Source organism: Xenopus laevis, chromosome 8L (genome assembly GCF_017654675.1).
Source record: "Xenopus laevis strain J_2021 chromosome 8L, Xenopus_laevis_v10.1, whole genome shotgun sequence".
NCBI classification, from domain to species: domain Eukaryota; kingdom Metazoa; phylum Chordata; class Amphibia; order Anura; family Pipidae; genus Xenopus; species Xenopus laevis.
In genome coordinates this window covers 20,325,445-20,340,303 of record NC_054385.1, presented here as the reverse complement: position 1 = coordinate 20,340,303, position 14,859 = coordinate 20,325,445, and the positions used below count along the sequence as shown (strand labels likewise).

The window sequence follows — 14,859 nt, the reverse complement described above, 5'->3', positions numbered from 1 at the left end:
AATCACATGTTCCCTTTCTTTTCTCTCTCATTTAGGAGTGTTCGTGTGGGAAGTGTTCAGCAAGAGCGAAATTCCATTTGAAATTTTTTTTCATCTCCGAGGCTGTGGATAAAATCTCAGCTGGACTGAGGCTCTTCAAACCCAAGATGTCTCCTGAAAGAGTGTACATGCTGATGAACAACTGCTGGTAAGAGGTACGAGGTACATAATGAAAAAAAGCAGTCCTGGATATTCTGGTCCAATACAGAGAACTACTGTCAGAATCATTATATGTATATTCTAATATGAATGCAGCATCCTTCTATGTGATTACAATCCATGAACAGACTGTAGCAGCAGGTACTGATATATAAGGACATGTTAATGTTGTGTATAATTGTTGTTATTGCCCTAGGCAACAAGCTGGGCAGTCAGAAAGGGGGGAACACGTGCGTCTGCTGATGCCCTCACCTACGCCCAGTGAGGATCCCCGAACTGGATCTTCATGGGACAACTTCCTGCAGAGCCTCCAGCTGGTCCCACGTCGCAGAGGATGGATCTGCTGCCTGTAACCCCCCAGGTTAGTGTTAATGCACACATTTTACACATTACACATTAATACACACTTACACACACTCACATACATTTTAGTCTCCGGTTTTGTTGCTGTAACTGTGAGATAGTGTGTATAGTAGGGCAAGATTTTCTCCAGGATTGTTGCTTTATCTCTGGGATAGTGCTTAGTAAGGCAAGATGGCCTCCGAAATTGTTGCTGTAACTATGGGATAATGTTTTGTGAGGCAAGATAGTCTCTGGGATTTTAGCTTTTATCACTGTATTCTTCCAAATTGTGTGTGTGTGTGTATATATATATATATATATATATATATATATATATATATATATATATATATATGTGTGTGTGTGTGTGTTTGTATCCAATTATTTGCCAGCGATTTACTTTCATAAGCAAAAGTATTGGGAACAAAGCATATAATATTGTTAGCTGAGCAGACTACTGGGCAACCCTTCAGAGCAATGGGCAGCACCACCATGTTGCTCTTTCAGCCTATGGGGCTCCGTATTATTTACATATGCAATATAAATCACTTACTCAGACATTAATGTTGAATAAGGGGTAAAATTTAGAATAATAATAGGGTCAATGGAAATATGCAGAGAGTAAAGTCACAGAGAAGAAGTAGATATCCTTTTGTGCTTGTCAGTAATATTAAAAAAATAAGGCAGAACAATGAGAGAATCAGACACATTGGGGCTCATTTATCTGCACCTGGGCAGTAACCCATAGCAACCAATCAGTTAACTTGTATTTTCAACAGTTGCGGTTAGTGCTGTGATTTACTGGCCACATGCAAATGGAACCCGTTGTTCAAATGAGCCCCAGTGACTCTTAAATCCCAGACAATACATTTATAAAGAGAGAGTGTTCCTGGAGTTTTGGGTTACACTTCTAGTTGTGCCAGTGAATAAGACCTACAGAATTCTTTGTTTCAATTAATTTGTGTGGAGTTTCACGATCAGTGTATCAGCTTTTTTCAATTTCTAATATCCTTATTATATCACATTTGGGACACATAATTCTCTCTCTCTCTCCCAGGAAGAAAGATAAAGTTTCTAAGAATAGAGAAGATTATACACAAAATACAGTATATGCAAATCTACCCTTAATGGTTTTCTGACTGTGAATTGCTTTATTGTCAGTGGGAAAGCATTTCGGGGATATCTGTCATCCGTGGTAGAGAATATTTAAACATAGGTGACAAATCTCCCAGTGTGTCCTTAGCCTAAAAGGGGATTCACAAAAGTTATTGTTTGGTAATTACCATTTGCTACCACTAGGGTGTATTGTTGGGTTTGATATATGTTAGCTGAATATATATATTGATTGGCCACTAGAGAGTAGTGAAACACATAAAAAGGGGTGGAGTTAAGAAAAATATAAAAGGAGAAAAACCACAGGAGGAACATCTATTGAAGAAGCCACATTGCAGGAGAAACACTGGCGGGACCCACGTGAGTAGGAAGTGTGAGTAGCAGTTAGAATAGGATTAGTTGTGTTATATACACTGTAGCAGTGTTGTGACTGATCAGGACATTGAGCATTTAATTTTCCTATAAAGGAACATAAGCCCTCTACAGGTCCAGACTGAGAATTAAAATAGGCCCTGGCATTTCAGGTACACAGAGGCCCAAACAGCCCCCCAGCAGCCCACTAAATACTGACTTTCTATGGGACCTTATAGCTGCCCCTCTGGCATTTGCCAGAACCCACAGATTGCCAGTCCGGGCCTGGCCCTCTAAGAGGCTGAGCCCAGAACAAGGAATGGGGTGACAGGTCTCCTTAGCACATCTCAGTGGTTTATTCTCAGTGGTTGGCAGTACTGTAACTGTGGGTTAGTGTGTATAATGAGTAACACTTTTATCAGTGGTTTGGACAGTGGGGTAGTGTGTTTAGTAAGGCACAATTCTTTTAGTAGTTGGGACTGTAAATGTTGGTTATTATTATTGTTATTATTTTTGGTAAGAATATTTTTCTCAGGAAATGGAGCAATGGCCAAGCGAGGTGGGTGACTAAGGAAACCTTTCAGATGGACTGATAGGGGTTTAGGGCCACCCTCTCTATACAAAAAAATCCTCAGGGGAGGCCCAGTGTGCACCTGCAGTACCCCCACCCCCTACTGGTATTCCATCCTCCTTGCCACCGTATTCCAAAACCTACAGTAAAAGAGCAAGTGGGTGGCAAATTTAAATTTGGAAGTGGTTAGGGTTGCCACCTGGCCGGTATTTTACCACCATACAGCATCCTGGGCCCACTGTGACAATAGGGCCTGCTGTATTACAACAATATGGAGAATGATGAGAGGCAACTGTACAGCTGATTGAGGGCCCAGGAGGTAGAGGTAGCCCAGTAGGGTTGCCACCAGACAAGTAAAAATCATGCTTGACGAAAATGTTATTAATAGGGAAAAGCTAAAAATATATGAAGATTGGTATTTTTCTCCATAAAAGGTGGCAAGGCTACATTCCAGTAGAGGACTTAAAAAGATGTTGCTCTGTGGCCCGGCTAGTTATGTCCCTGAATGAGGCTACGTGCTACTGATACAGGAGGGACACAATATTTAGGTGGAGGACTTAGGGATTGGGGGGATGGAGGTGCAGGCCCACTTGCCTAAGACACCAGTATGACTTGTTCATAATATATTCACAGACTGTACGGTGTCCATTTTAGGACATGCTTCTGAAATGTATTTGTGCCCCCTTCTCCCTCCCACATAACTTCCCACATTATTTTCAAAGGGGAACTAAAGCTCAGCAAAGAATTAGGACTTCCAGGGTAAGACTGGGCTGGCGGGGCACCTGGGAAAAAAACTGGTGGGCCCTGGCTCTTTCGGTGCCCCACTGGCCCAGACCTGCTCCCTTCACTGCCACCGCTTACCCTGACCCCACCATGACACACAAATGAAGTGGTACACAGGTAGGCATGTTCGCTCCTGTGCTGGGGGGGGGATTTGGGTGACTGTTGGGTTGAGAGGGGTCTTTGTGGCTGGCTTTGGGCCCTGGGCCCCCCAATCTGACACTGTGCACTTCTGTACCAGCCCAAGACCACCACAGCCCTTTAACAGTGAATATCCAAAGATGCCCCAGTAGCTCCCCATCTTCTTTTCTGCTGATTCCCAGCACATACAAAACTCACCCAAAGGTGTTTACAGCCGTTTGACACAATAAACTCTGGGGATCACCCCCTCGTTGAAAAGCATTTCCGTGTGCCGGTTGTGTGTTCTTTGTATGTTTGTTTTGTGCTGATATTGCTTCCAGAGACAGTTTAGAACTCAGCAGTGAGTGTTCCATCTAAGAACATGTCAGTTTAGATCGACTTTAGGATCGTAGAACCGGTGATTTCTTTAGAAATTGCAGATGAAACAACACAGCTAATGGGGCAAATGCAGCTTTCCTGCAGCCCCACGTGCTTTATTGTATTTATAATCCATGTACAAAGGGTTCCTTCATCCATTTGTCATATAGTTCCATTTATTAATGATAAAATCCATGTGTAATGTCACTGTACAGATGACACTAAATAACATATTCCCAGTAAATAGTGAATAACATTATGAGTTCCCTGCTGACATGAGCCTGCAGCAAATCTCTTGCCATGAGTATAAACCCTACTTCCATGCTGTTGATATGCGCTCCCACTTTTCTCCCAATACAGAAACTGCAGAATTCTAGCCGAACAAGCGGGGGGCCCGGGGCCCACCGGGACTGCTGTCCAGGGCCCCCCTGCCGCCCTACTCTGATGAACCTCTTGCGCGCACGTATGAGGTGCTCATGCACACACATCACCATGCACATGCGCAGATGGCGTGCATGCGCTGACGCCATTTAGAGAGGGGTCATCCGGAGAAGGGGGTCTGGTTTTTTTTCACGGTGTCCTGCCGGGCCACTCCGACACTGGGAACAAGTTCCACACCCTGTGCTTCTATCAAGTGTAAAGGGAAACTATGCTACATTATTATATATGAACATTATACATTCATATATACATTTATATAGTTCAGTAGGAACAGACCCCTAGGTTTGACCACAGCCTGTACACACAGATGCGCTAAAAGTCATAATAGATATTCTCCTTTACTCACTGTAATTCAGAAGGAGCAGCCTCCTAGGTTTATTCATAGCCCATATAGAAAGATAGCATAACGCTATACCAGCATATATATTCCCTTGTACTAAGCAGCATTCAGCAGGAAAAGAGTTTGCTTATAACCTGTACAGAGATAAACCATAAATTTATTGCAGGACAGGTATTCTGCACTTAGCACAATTTTATAGAAATAGATCCATATTTGCTTCTAACTTGTATAGAGAGATATAATAAAACTGTCACCATTGGTTTTCCCTTTTACTAAGCATAGTTCAGCAGAAACAGCTCCTACATTTGCTTATAGCCTGTACAGAGAGAGGCACTAAACGTCATCAAAAATTTCCCTTTATTATTATACTTTTTTCCTCCGGTTGGGACTGTAACTGGGGGATAATGTTTATATTAAGGCACGATTTTCTTAGGGGTTGGGACTGTATTAGGGGGTAGTGTGTATATTAATAGCAAGATGATCTCAGGTAAAGAGACTGTAACTGTGGGATTGTGTGTATAGAAAGGAAAGATGCATCATGGGAAGAGATTGTATGTGGGACAGTGTGTATTGTAAGGAATGATGGTCTCAGGGGAAGGGAGTGTAACTGGGATAGTGTGTTCAGTAAGACAAGATGGTCTTAGATGAAGGGAGTGTAACTGTAGGACAGGGAGGATAGTGTGTATAGTAATAGTAGGCTCTAGGGACTGTAACTGTGGGGTAATGTGTATAGTAAGGCAAGGTGGTCTCAGGGGTAAGGAAATTTAGGGAAAGCCTTGCGACTCAGTAGTTTGGAGCACAAAGGCAGGGGTACCCATTTAAGATTCGGCAGAATGTGAACTTTCCATAATATATGGTTTGAGGGGGTAAACATGTTTATCTGGGTTTTTACTCCACAAAACCTGCAGCTTTTTATTCAGCAGCTCTCCAGTTTGCAATTTCAGCAATCTAGTTACTAGGGACCAAATGACCCTAGCAACCATGCATTAATTTGAAGAAGAGACTGGAATAAAATAGGAGAGGTAGAGAATAGAAAGCTGACTAATACAAAGTAGCAATAACAATAAATGTGCAGCCTTACAGAGCATTTGTTTTTAGATGGGGTCAGTGACCCCCTATGTGAAAGCTGGAAAGAGTCACAAGAAGAAGGTAAATAATTCTCAAAAAGAAAAAATGAAGGCCATTTGAAAAGAATTAGCCATTCTATAACATACTAAAAGTTAACTTGAAGGTGAAGATCTGTGTTATTCAAATCTTCCTTTCCTTGTACTGTCGGGAATAAAGCTCGGTGTCGTTTCTCTCCGAGCGTTTGCCTGCGGCATTAAGGTGAAATTCCTCCACACTTGCACAGCAGAAATAGTAGCAGTGGTGCAGGCCAAATCCCTGTAGGTTTTATATGAAACCATATTCCCGCCCTTGGAGAAATCCGTCATGGAGCAGCTGTGTGAATAATAGCGTGGATGGGGATTACTTGTCTGTTTAATAGAAAGTGTAACTGCGCTGCTTGTGTCTGGCCTGAGAGGCCACGTTTTTCTGTTAAATGGTATGTTCCATATCAACTGTCTCCTGCACATGAAACCTAGTGTGAAAGATATACGGCTATGGAACTGTTATCCAGAATGCTTGCAACGTGGGGCTTTCCGGACAAAGGATCTTTCTGTAATTTGGATCTTCATACCGTAATTCTATAATTAATAATAATTGAAGCAGTAAATTAACCCAGTAGGCTGGTTTTGTTTCCACTGAGGATTAATTATATCTAAGTTTAGATCAAGTACAAGGAACTGTTTTTTTTATTACAGAGATAAAGGGAAATTAAAGAAAATTGGATTATTTGGATAAAATGGAGTCTACGGGAGATGGTCTTCCCGTAATTCGGAGCTTTCTGGATAACGGGATTCCGGATAACCGATCCTATACCTGTATGTACAGGTGGAAGCTCATTTCTGCGTCAGATGGACAGTTATACTGGCTGCCTTTGGATGCTCCAAATTATAGAAGTGCTGTCTCCCATAGACTCCAAATGATCATTTTTAAAAATGATTTCCTTTTTCTCTGTAATAATAAAACAGTAGCTTGTACTTGATCCAAATTCAGATACAATTAATCCTTATTGGAAGCAAAACCAGCCTATTGGGTTTATTTAATGTTTTACATGATTTTCTAGTAGACTTAAGGTATGAAGATCCGAATTACAGAAAGATCCGTTATCCGGAAAACCCCAGGTAAGAGTATTCTGGAATTTCTCGGTTGTGAGTATGTTTGTGGCTTTTTGTTGTTCACTCATATAGTACAAGATGGGGGTACACTGCTTCTTAGCTCATTATATGACACTTCTTGGCTACAAACACAAAAACCAGGCCAACCCGCTGCTGTTTATTTAATCGAATGAGAAAAAAGCTGTAATTATTAATGTCACTGACATGCTGTTTAACCAAAGCTCATTATTTATTCATATACTGTACTACCAACAAGTTTTGCAGCACTTTTTAAAATGACTTTCTAACAGGAAGAAATGTAATACAGGTATGGGACCTGTTATCCAAAATGCTCAGTACCTGGGTTTTCCAGATAACAGATCTTTGCAAAATTTGGATCTTCATACCTTACGTCTGCTAGAAAATCATGTAAACATTAAATGAACCCAACAGATAGTTCAATAAGGATTAATTATATCTTAGTTGTGATCAAGTACAATGTACTTTTTTACTACAGAGAAATAGAAAATAATTTTTAAAAATGTGGATTATTTGGATAAAGATGGGAGACAGACTTTCCATAATTTGGAGCTTTCTGGATAGCGGATTTCCGGATCACAGATCCCATACCTGTACCGACAGACAAGGTTAATGGTTTTTCTAAACATGTAAATCGAATACACATGTATTTGCTGCCAAAGCCCAAAGAAATGACCAAAATCCAGATATGGTGTTTTCTTTAGAGGTTGTTTAGGGGTTAAGATATTGTATCTTTATATTTAACACTTCTTTCCAGGTTTTCTGTTTATAGATTATTGTGTCCCACTGGGAAAACAATTCACGAAAAAAATTATTTTTGATATGTAGTCTTTATATTCTTCTTGATGTATATGTGCAGGGCTGTTTTTATATATAGGCCCCCGATGGCCTGTGCCTAGGGCGGCATGGTTTTTTGGAGTGCCTATTTTTCTAGTTTTTAAAAACCCTCCCCACCCTGCGCCACGGATTTCTATAGGAATTTTTTTTTTTTTAGTCTATATCTTTTAACAAAAGTGTGATTGCACATAAATTATAGTAGATTTGGAAAGCTCAAGTTGTCCCAAAAAAACCCTGATAACATTTTTTAAATTAATAATTTTAATACATTTGTCTTTATCAGGAATATGCCAGTAAGAAGCAGAAGAAAAGAGAAGGATAAAGCAGAAGGGATAGAATTGAGATCAGAAGACAGAGGAAGACAACACATTTCCCTGGGACACTCTCAGGTAAGTATAGCTCAAATGGGGTGCCTTCATTTTCGGGCCCTTATATGCCACATGCTTAGGTAGAACTTTACATATTTGATATAAAACTGTTCAGCGGGGCCCAGGCTTTCATATTTAGGGTGTTTTATCTTGGTACCTAATAGTATGTGGAAGATAAGATGTTGCAAGGTGGAAGCATACTTAGGTAAACCTATACGTATGCGTGCCCGACCACAGAGCCAGTCTATATCAGTGGTACAAGGATATCTAATAGGAATAATGACATAAAAATCTTATCTGTATTTGTATAGAACTGGCACTTTGCTGTGACAGCTTGGTGCCACCAACCAGTGTGTCAATCAATAGGAGCTGCAGCCACAGAGTGCTGTCCATGGTACTGAATGGAAAAGGCAGTTTAAGCTTCCCTCAATGGCTGCATTAGTGATTGCAGTATATGTACCATAAGTCACATGCTAGATATGTACTTACTAAAGCAAATGTTTTTTATGTAACATAGTAACATAGATTGAAAAGAGACACAATTCCATCAAGTTGTCCCTGGATCGACTTGTAGCTGTCTTCCATAACCCTGTATTCCATTACTTGCTAAACACCATCCAACCCCTTCTTAGAGCTATCTAATGTATCAGCCTGTACCACTGATTCAGGGAGAGAATTCCACATCTTCACAGCTCTGGCGCTCTCTATACCATAGCTCTCATATTAGGTGCAATGTATTGCTGATATATAGAGATAAATCACTTGTTCAGGACAATGGAGATCCGTTGATGGCTGGAGGGCTCCCTAGGTTTTCCAACAGTTTGTGCAGGAGACAGAGGGAGGCCATACGTCATAATGCAGTCCCTTGGCAGTGGCTCTGCTAACATTGATTTCCTTTTAATGAATAGACTCAGTTTATCATAAAACTAGATACAACACTTGCATACTCTTTTCATTTGGCACAGTTTGCCCTGGGGAGTGTTATATCCTACAGACTTGTAGCAATCAGTCCCGCCCTCCCCTTTACCCATACAGGGAGCCCGCCCTCCCCTTTACCCATACAGGGAGCCCGCCCGCCCTCCCCTTTACCTACACAGGGAGCCCGCCCGTCCTCCCCTTTACCTACACAGGGAGCCCGCCCGCCCTCCCCTTTACCTACACAGGGAGCCCGCCCGCCCTCCCCTTTACCTACACAGGGAGCCCGCCCGCCCTCCCCTTTACCTACACAGGGAGCCCGCCCGCCCTCCCCTTTACCTACACTGGGAGCCCGCCCGCCCTCCCCTTTACCTACACAGGGAGCCCGCCCGCCCTCCCTCCCCTTTACCTACACAGGGAGACCGCCCATCCATTTACCCACACATGGAGCCCGTTCACCCGCCCCTTTACCCACAGGGATCCCGCCCACCCGCCCCTTTACCCACACAGGAAGCCCACCCACCCGCCCTTTTACCCACACAGGAAGCCCGCCCACCCGCCCCTTTACCCACACAGGAAGCCCGCCCACCCGCCCCTTTACCCACACAGGAAGCCCGCCCACCCGCCCCTTTACCCACACAGGAAGCCCGCCCACCCGCCCCTTTACCCACACAGGAAGCCCGCCCACCCGCCCCTTTACCCACACAGGAAGCCCGCCCACCCGCCCCTTTACCCACACAGGAAGCCCGCCCTCCTCTTTACCCACACAGGGTAACTTTCTTCTCATGACACCAAATCCTATAGACTTCTACTCTCTTCTATATTCTCCTTATGATTACATGCTATTATACCCCAGTCTGCCAAATTGTATATTCCAACTACCCCTTTTCATTAGCAATAGGTTGTTTTCACCTCCCTCTCTGTCACTGATTGGTTGCTAAGGCAAATGGGACCCTAGGAACAACACAGCAGCAGCTTCTAAACTGATTGCTAGTGGGGCTATTTGATTCACTCTCCCATCTGCCTCTCCCTGTATATGTCATCTTGGCTTTTTCAAGGAAGGACCGACCTTTATTCCCAGCCCACCAATACCCAGAATAAATACACACACAGCTTCTTTGTGGTTAATCTGCGTAAGTCACAGCTTTATTGATGGAATACATTGGGCTTTTCGATCCTGAGGAAGGCGAAAAAACCTTTGTGAAGCTAGGTCTAATCTGCTTCACTAGAGGGAAAAATTCCTTCCTGACCCCTTAACGGCAATCGGTTTTGCTCCCAGGATCAATGCTCCATAATTAAAAGAAGGGAAGCAGGGTGAGGGACAGAGAAGGAAATTTGGCAGCATACACATGAGCTCCATTAAGCTTCTAAGTGAACACTGCATTCCTCTTCATTCCATTGGATCCCGGATTTTGCAGTTTGAGGGATGTAATGAAAAGCAATGCAGGGTCTACTGAGTGGCTTAAGGGTGCTTCTGTGTATGAAACCATCTTTTAGATGTAAGGGGGGGGTACTGCTGTTGAAATTGTGGTGGAAGGAAGGTAAACAGAAGGGAATATGGCAGCATATACTTGAGCGCCATTAAGCTGCTAGGGGAATGTTGCATTCCTTTCAATTTCCGTCCCAGGAAGCCTGCAGACCCGGCTTCTACAGCCCGAGGATGGAGTTAAAAGCAATGCAGAATCCACCGAGTGGCTTAAGTGTGCTCCTTTATATGATACCATATTTTGGATGAAGGGAGGAGCACCGCTGGTGAAGCTGCGGTGTAAGGAAGGGAAACAGAAGAGAATATGGCAACATACACATAAGTACCTTTAAGCAGGAAGGTGAATGCTGCATTCCTCTGCATTCAGTTATTCCCCTTGCAGCCTACAGACCCGGCTTTGCAGTCTGCAGAGGGATTGAGTGAAAAGGAATGCAGGGTCTACCGAGTGGCATAAAGGTGCTTGCGTGTGTTTAACCATATTCTTGTCCCCAGTATGGTACTGCTTGTCCCTTCTGGCAGCTGTGACTCAGATGTTTGTGTGTGCGTGTATGTAAATATGTATGGGGGTATGTCGTCAGGTCTGTTATGGGAGAAGGAAAAGGATGAAAAGTCTCAGGATAAATGTGTGTCTGTGTGAGTATGTGGAAATGTGTATGCGTGTGAGCCATTGCAAAATTTACAGCATCTTTGTGTGTTCCGTGCTGTTTTTCTAGTGGGTGCGACTGCCTCTGCTGCTGACTCTGTTCTACCTTTGGGAGCCTCTATCTTTGGTCTTTTTGCCGATGTTTTGTTGGGCTGACTGGCTGGCTCCTTGGCTCCTGTCTCTGGATTTGGCCTTTTAGCCAATGTTTTGCCTGGCTTCCTGGCCGGCTCCTTGGCTCCTGACTCTACATGTGGCTTTTTTGCAGATGTTTTGCAAGGCTGCCTGACTGGTTCCTTGGCTCCTGTTCTTCCTCTCTGGATGGTGGGGGGAGAAGGAAACTTAGGAAATACCTCAGGAAAGACTCCTGGCATAAGTTGGTGTAAAAATTCCTTGTTGGCTGATGCCAGGAGTACAGTTTTTTTGAGGCATTTCTGCACGATCTGACTTGGATGGTCGCTGGGCAACTCCACTAATAAGTTGTATCCAAGGATATGTTCAGCAGCTTTAAGGCAGCACTGAGCCATTAAAGATGGTAAATAAGTATGAAATTCATACTTCATCATGGTCAGTGCTGCAATGCCCCTGGCAGCTGTAAGAGCATTGGCTACTCTAGTGATGTTATCAAAAAAAAACATCTCCGCGGATACACTCATTAAGGTGAAGTGCTCTAGAAAAAAGTCTATGGTCGGTTGGTACAGGCGACACTCCAGTCGGTAAAGAATCATATTCTCAATATATGCCAAGAAACTTGGTGAGTAATGAGTTTCACCAAACAGCTGCGCAAACTCTTCTGCGTTGGGTGGATTGTCTTCCATGATCTTAATGGCCAGATACAAACTAGTGGCCCCCACTGGTTTCAGGATGCCAGGTCTCAGTTGCCTTCCGGAGATGTACCTTGCCATGTATTTTACAGCAAGGCACAAGGTGGAGAAGTCCAGCGAAAAGTGTCTGTGCACTTTGATTAAAATGGTGGTGACTTCCCGCCAATAACTTTCCTCAATGGTGGTCTGTTTTGTGAGAATCCCCGATGGTAGGAATTTCTCTTCTAGGGCTTTATAGAACAGGTAGCTCTCATCCCCGTAGTCCTCAAAGATGTTCAGTTCTCCTTTGATGTTCCTGAGGGTGTTCCATTGGTCTTGTATAGGAACCGGCTTCTCCGCTGCAGGTTGGCAGGTCACGCGCTCATCTTTGATCTTTTTGGCGCTTCCACGACTCCTCTCCTCTCTCTTGCGCTTTTTTGGGTTTGACATACCCATCTTTGTCGCTGTCTCTAGACATGGCAAATGTAGGTAATTAAACAGACAGAAAGTAGTATTTCTCACAAAGCTAGTAACATCTACTTGCATAAAGTAAGTCTTACGGAATCAATTACTAGTTAATGAGACAATATCCTCCAAGGTTCTGTTGTATGTGACAAGCCCATCTACTATTCATCTCCCAATTTTATTTCCAACTGCTATGTGGTTGTTAGGGCAATTAAGCCCTAGCAACCAGACAGGAGCTTCAACTCTGGGAGTGACCAGACAAAATATTAAAACTTAAGCACCCATAGCATTTTGTATTCACATGCCCCCCTGCAGGTAAGTACAAGTACAAATCACCCTGGTTCCTCACTCATCAGAACGTGTACAAAAATCTCAACATATGTGTGATTAAATATTTCTTACACATAGGGGCACATTTACTTAGCTTGAGTGAAGGAATAGAATAAAAAATACTTTGAATTTCAAAGTATTTTTTTGGCTACTTTGACCATCGAATTGGCTACTTTGACCTTCGACTACGACTTTAATCGAACGTTTCGAACTAAAAATCACTCCACTATCTGACCATTCGATAGTCGAAGTACTGTCTTGTTAAAAAAACTTCGACCACCTACTTCGCCACCTAAAACCTTCTGAGCATCAATGTTAGCTTATGGGGAAGGTTCCCATACGCTTTCCTAGCTTTTTTGATCAAAGGAAAATCGTTCGATCGATGGATTAAAATCCTTCGAATCGATCAAATGATTTTTCCTTCGATCGTACGAACGAAGGAAATGCGGTAAATCCTTCGACTTCGATATTCAAGTTGAAAGATTTTACTTTGACGGTCGATTATCGAGTTTTAATTAACCCTCGATATTCGATCCTAAGTAAATGTGCCCCCTAGTGTGACCTTCCATTCCCATGGGATTCTGCAAATTGTCAGTAAGGAATCAAGAAATGAGTCAATTTGTAAAGTCTTTCTAATTCCGATGTCCCTTTCAATATTGTAATTCAGCCCCCTAGATGGCCAGTTAGAGGGCCAGTCTGACCAGCAGAAAACTACCCTGGGTAGGTGCGCTTTACTATTTGAAGATCAGCAATGGCCTGGGAAAGAGATGTGTGACCTTACATATTGCTCCCCCTTGAATTTAGGGCAGGTTTTCTCTAAAATAAATCATAAACTGTATGAATTGTATTTTCAGGATTACCTCTTAATAGAAGATGATGTAGTTCTTCAAATGCCAGATGTTAAAAAAATGATGGCAGATGTTAAATGCCAGATGTTAAAAAACAAAAAACAAAATAAGCAAAAAAAAAACCCAAAAAGCCAGAGATGTTTTTGGCTTTTGGCTAAAATAGAGGGGCCGGCACAAGGCCGGGGTACCCCAGAGGGTCTCCCTCTTTAGACACTGGCTCTCCTTATATATGTTCAGAAAAGAATGTTAAAATCTGAACTAAGGAGAAGCCAGGAAAAAATACAGTCCAAAATCGCTGGTGATTCGCCAAAAAGGTAGCACTGTAGCAATCTGTATGGGAAGAGAACAAATTGACAGATTAGCTTCAGGATAATGTATTTAACATTTAATATTTCTTTTAAAATACAGAGGAAGGTGGAGATATGGCCATTTTACCCTAAACGTGAGCTTTGTGTCACTCCCAGTTGGTACTGGCACTCAGTTTATACAATACAGTACCTCACAGCAGCCAATCAGAATGGTATAGAGAGAATGAATACATAGTACATAAGATCATTGGCCAGGTGCAGATTGCCCACCCCCTGCTATAGGAAACATTTACAGAATAGTAATTAAATATGATTGGAATCAATACTGCCCTTCCATGTACCCTGTTTCCCCCCTACAGCCGGGACATTTGAAGGGAATGCACATGAGACATAAAAGGAAAAAACATTGCTATGTATTCCATTAAATTCATGTTAAGGTTGGTATATCAGAACAGGTTAGATACCCAGGGGCAGAGGGGCAAAACTGTAAGGAGCCTGTTAATACTGGTCATACGAATAAGGTATTTTTTAGTGAGGCAGAGGGGTCCCCAAATGTTATATGTTTATGGGCCTCAATTGGGAAAATGTGTATATTTGCTGTCAGCCTCTAAATCTCTTATAGGGATAGTACATTCACCACTCTACCAACCAACGGACTAAACCAACTGTCAACCCCTAGGTCTGTATCTCCGAACCAGCACTAAGAGTAAAAGCATCTCCAAAGCCCATTTTAGGGGTAAACTCTCCAAAATCCCTGAAATCAATGAGAGGAGCAACATCCGCTAGTCTTGGGGGTATCAACCAACTACCCCCCCCCCCTTTTCACTAAAATAAAGGTTATTTGGCAAAAAATCTCTTATAGTGATAGTACATTCAGCACTCTACCAACCAACGGACTAAACCAACTGTCAAACCCTGGGTCTGCGTCTCCCAACCAGCACTAAGAGTAAAGGCATTGTCCATTTTAGGGGGAAATTCACTAAAATCA

At 42.8% G+C, this 14,859-nt stretch overlaps 1 protein-coding gene, 1 long non-coding RNA gene and 1 pseudogene across 16 annotated transcripts in view; 2 read left to right on the top strand and 1 right to left on the bottom strand.

Moving 5' to 3' along the window:
* Positions 1-14,859, top strand: part of LOC121397277 — a 320,931-nt pseudogene that overhangs the window by 234,871 nt on the left and 71,201 nt on the right.
* The window catches only part of LOC121397158, a 92,972-nt gene that overhangs the window by 45,519 nt on the left and 32,594 nt on the right, over positions 1-14,859 (top strand). For 13 of the 15 annotated variants that reach the window (XR_005963529.1, XR_005963525.1, XR_005963523.1 and 10 more), the window contains 3 exons: positions 36-194; positions 395-559; positions 7,992-8,097. This is a non-coding gene — a long non-coding RNA (uncharacterized LOC121397158). The remainder of the gene's footprint in view (positions 1-35; positions 195-394; positions 560-7,991; positions 8,098-14,859) is intronic. The other 2 variants (XR_005963519.1, XR_005963528.1) reach the window with 2 other exon arrangements.
* LOC121397149 (cyclin-O protein B-like) lies at positions 9,769-13,987 on the bottom strand. The gene is made up of 2 exons (XM_041573353.1): positions 13,576-13,987; positions 9,769-12,390 (listed from the first exon to the last, which is right to left on the bottom strand). Exon 2 carries the CDS (start codon positions 12,374-12,376, stop codon positions 11,090-11,092), a length of 1,287 nt encoding a protein of 428 aa, XP_041429287.1. The 5' UTR covers positions 12,377-12,390; positions 13,576-13,987; the 3' UTR covers positions 9,769-11,089.

What these genes read in the sequence shown, in the direction of transcription:
- LOC121397149 (XM_041573353.1), bottom strand. Translation starts at nt 12,376, where the DNA reads ATGGGTATGTCAAACCCAAAAAAGCGCAAGAGAGAGGAGAGGAGTCGT.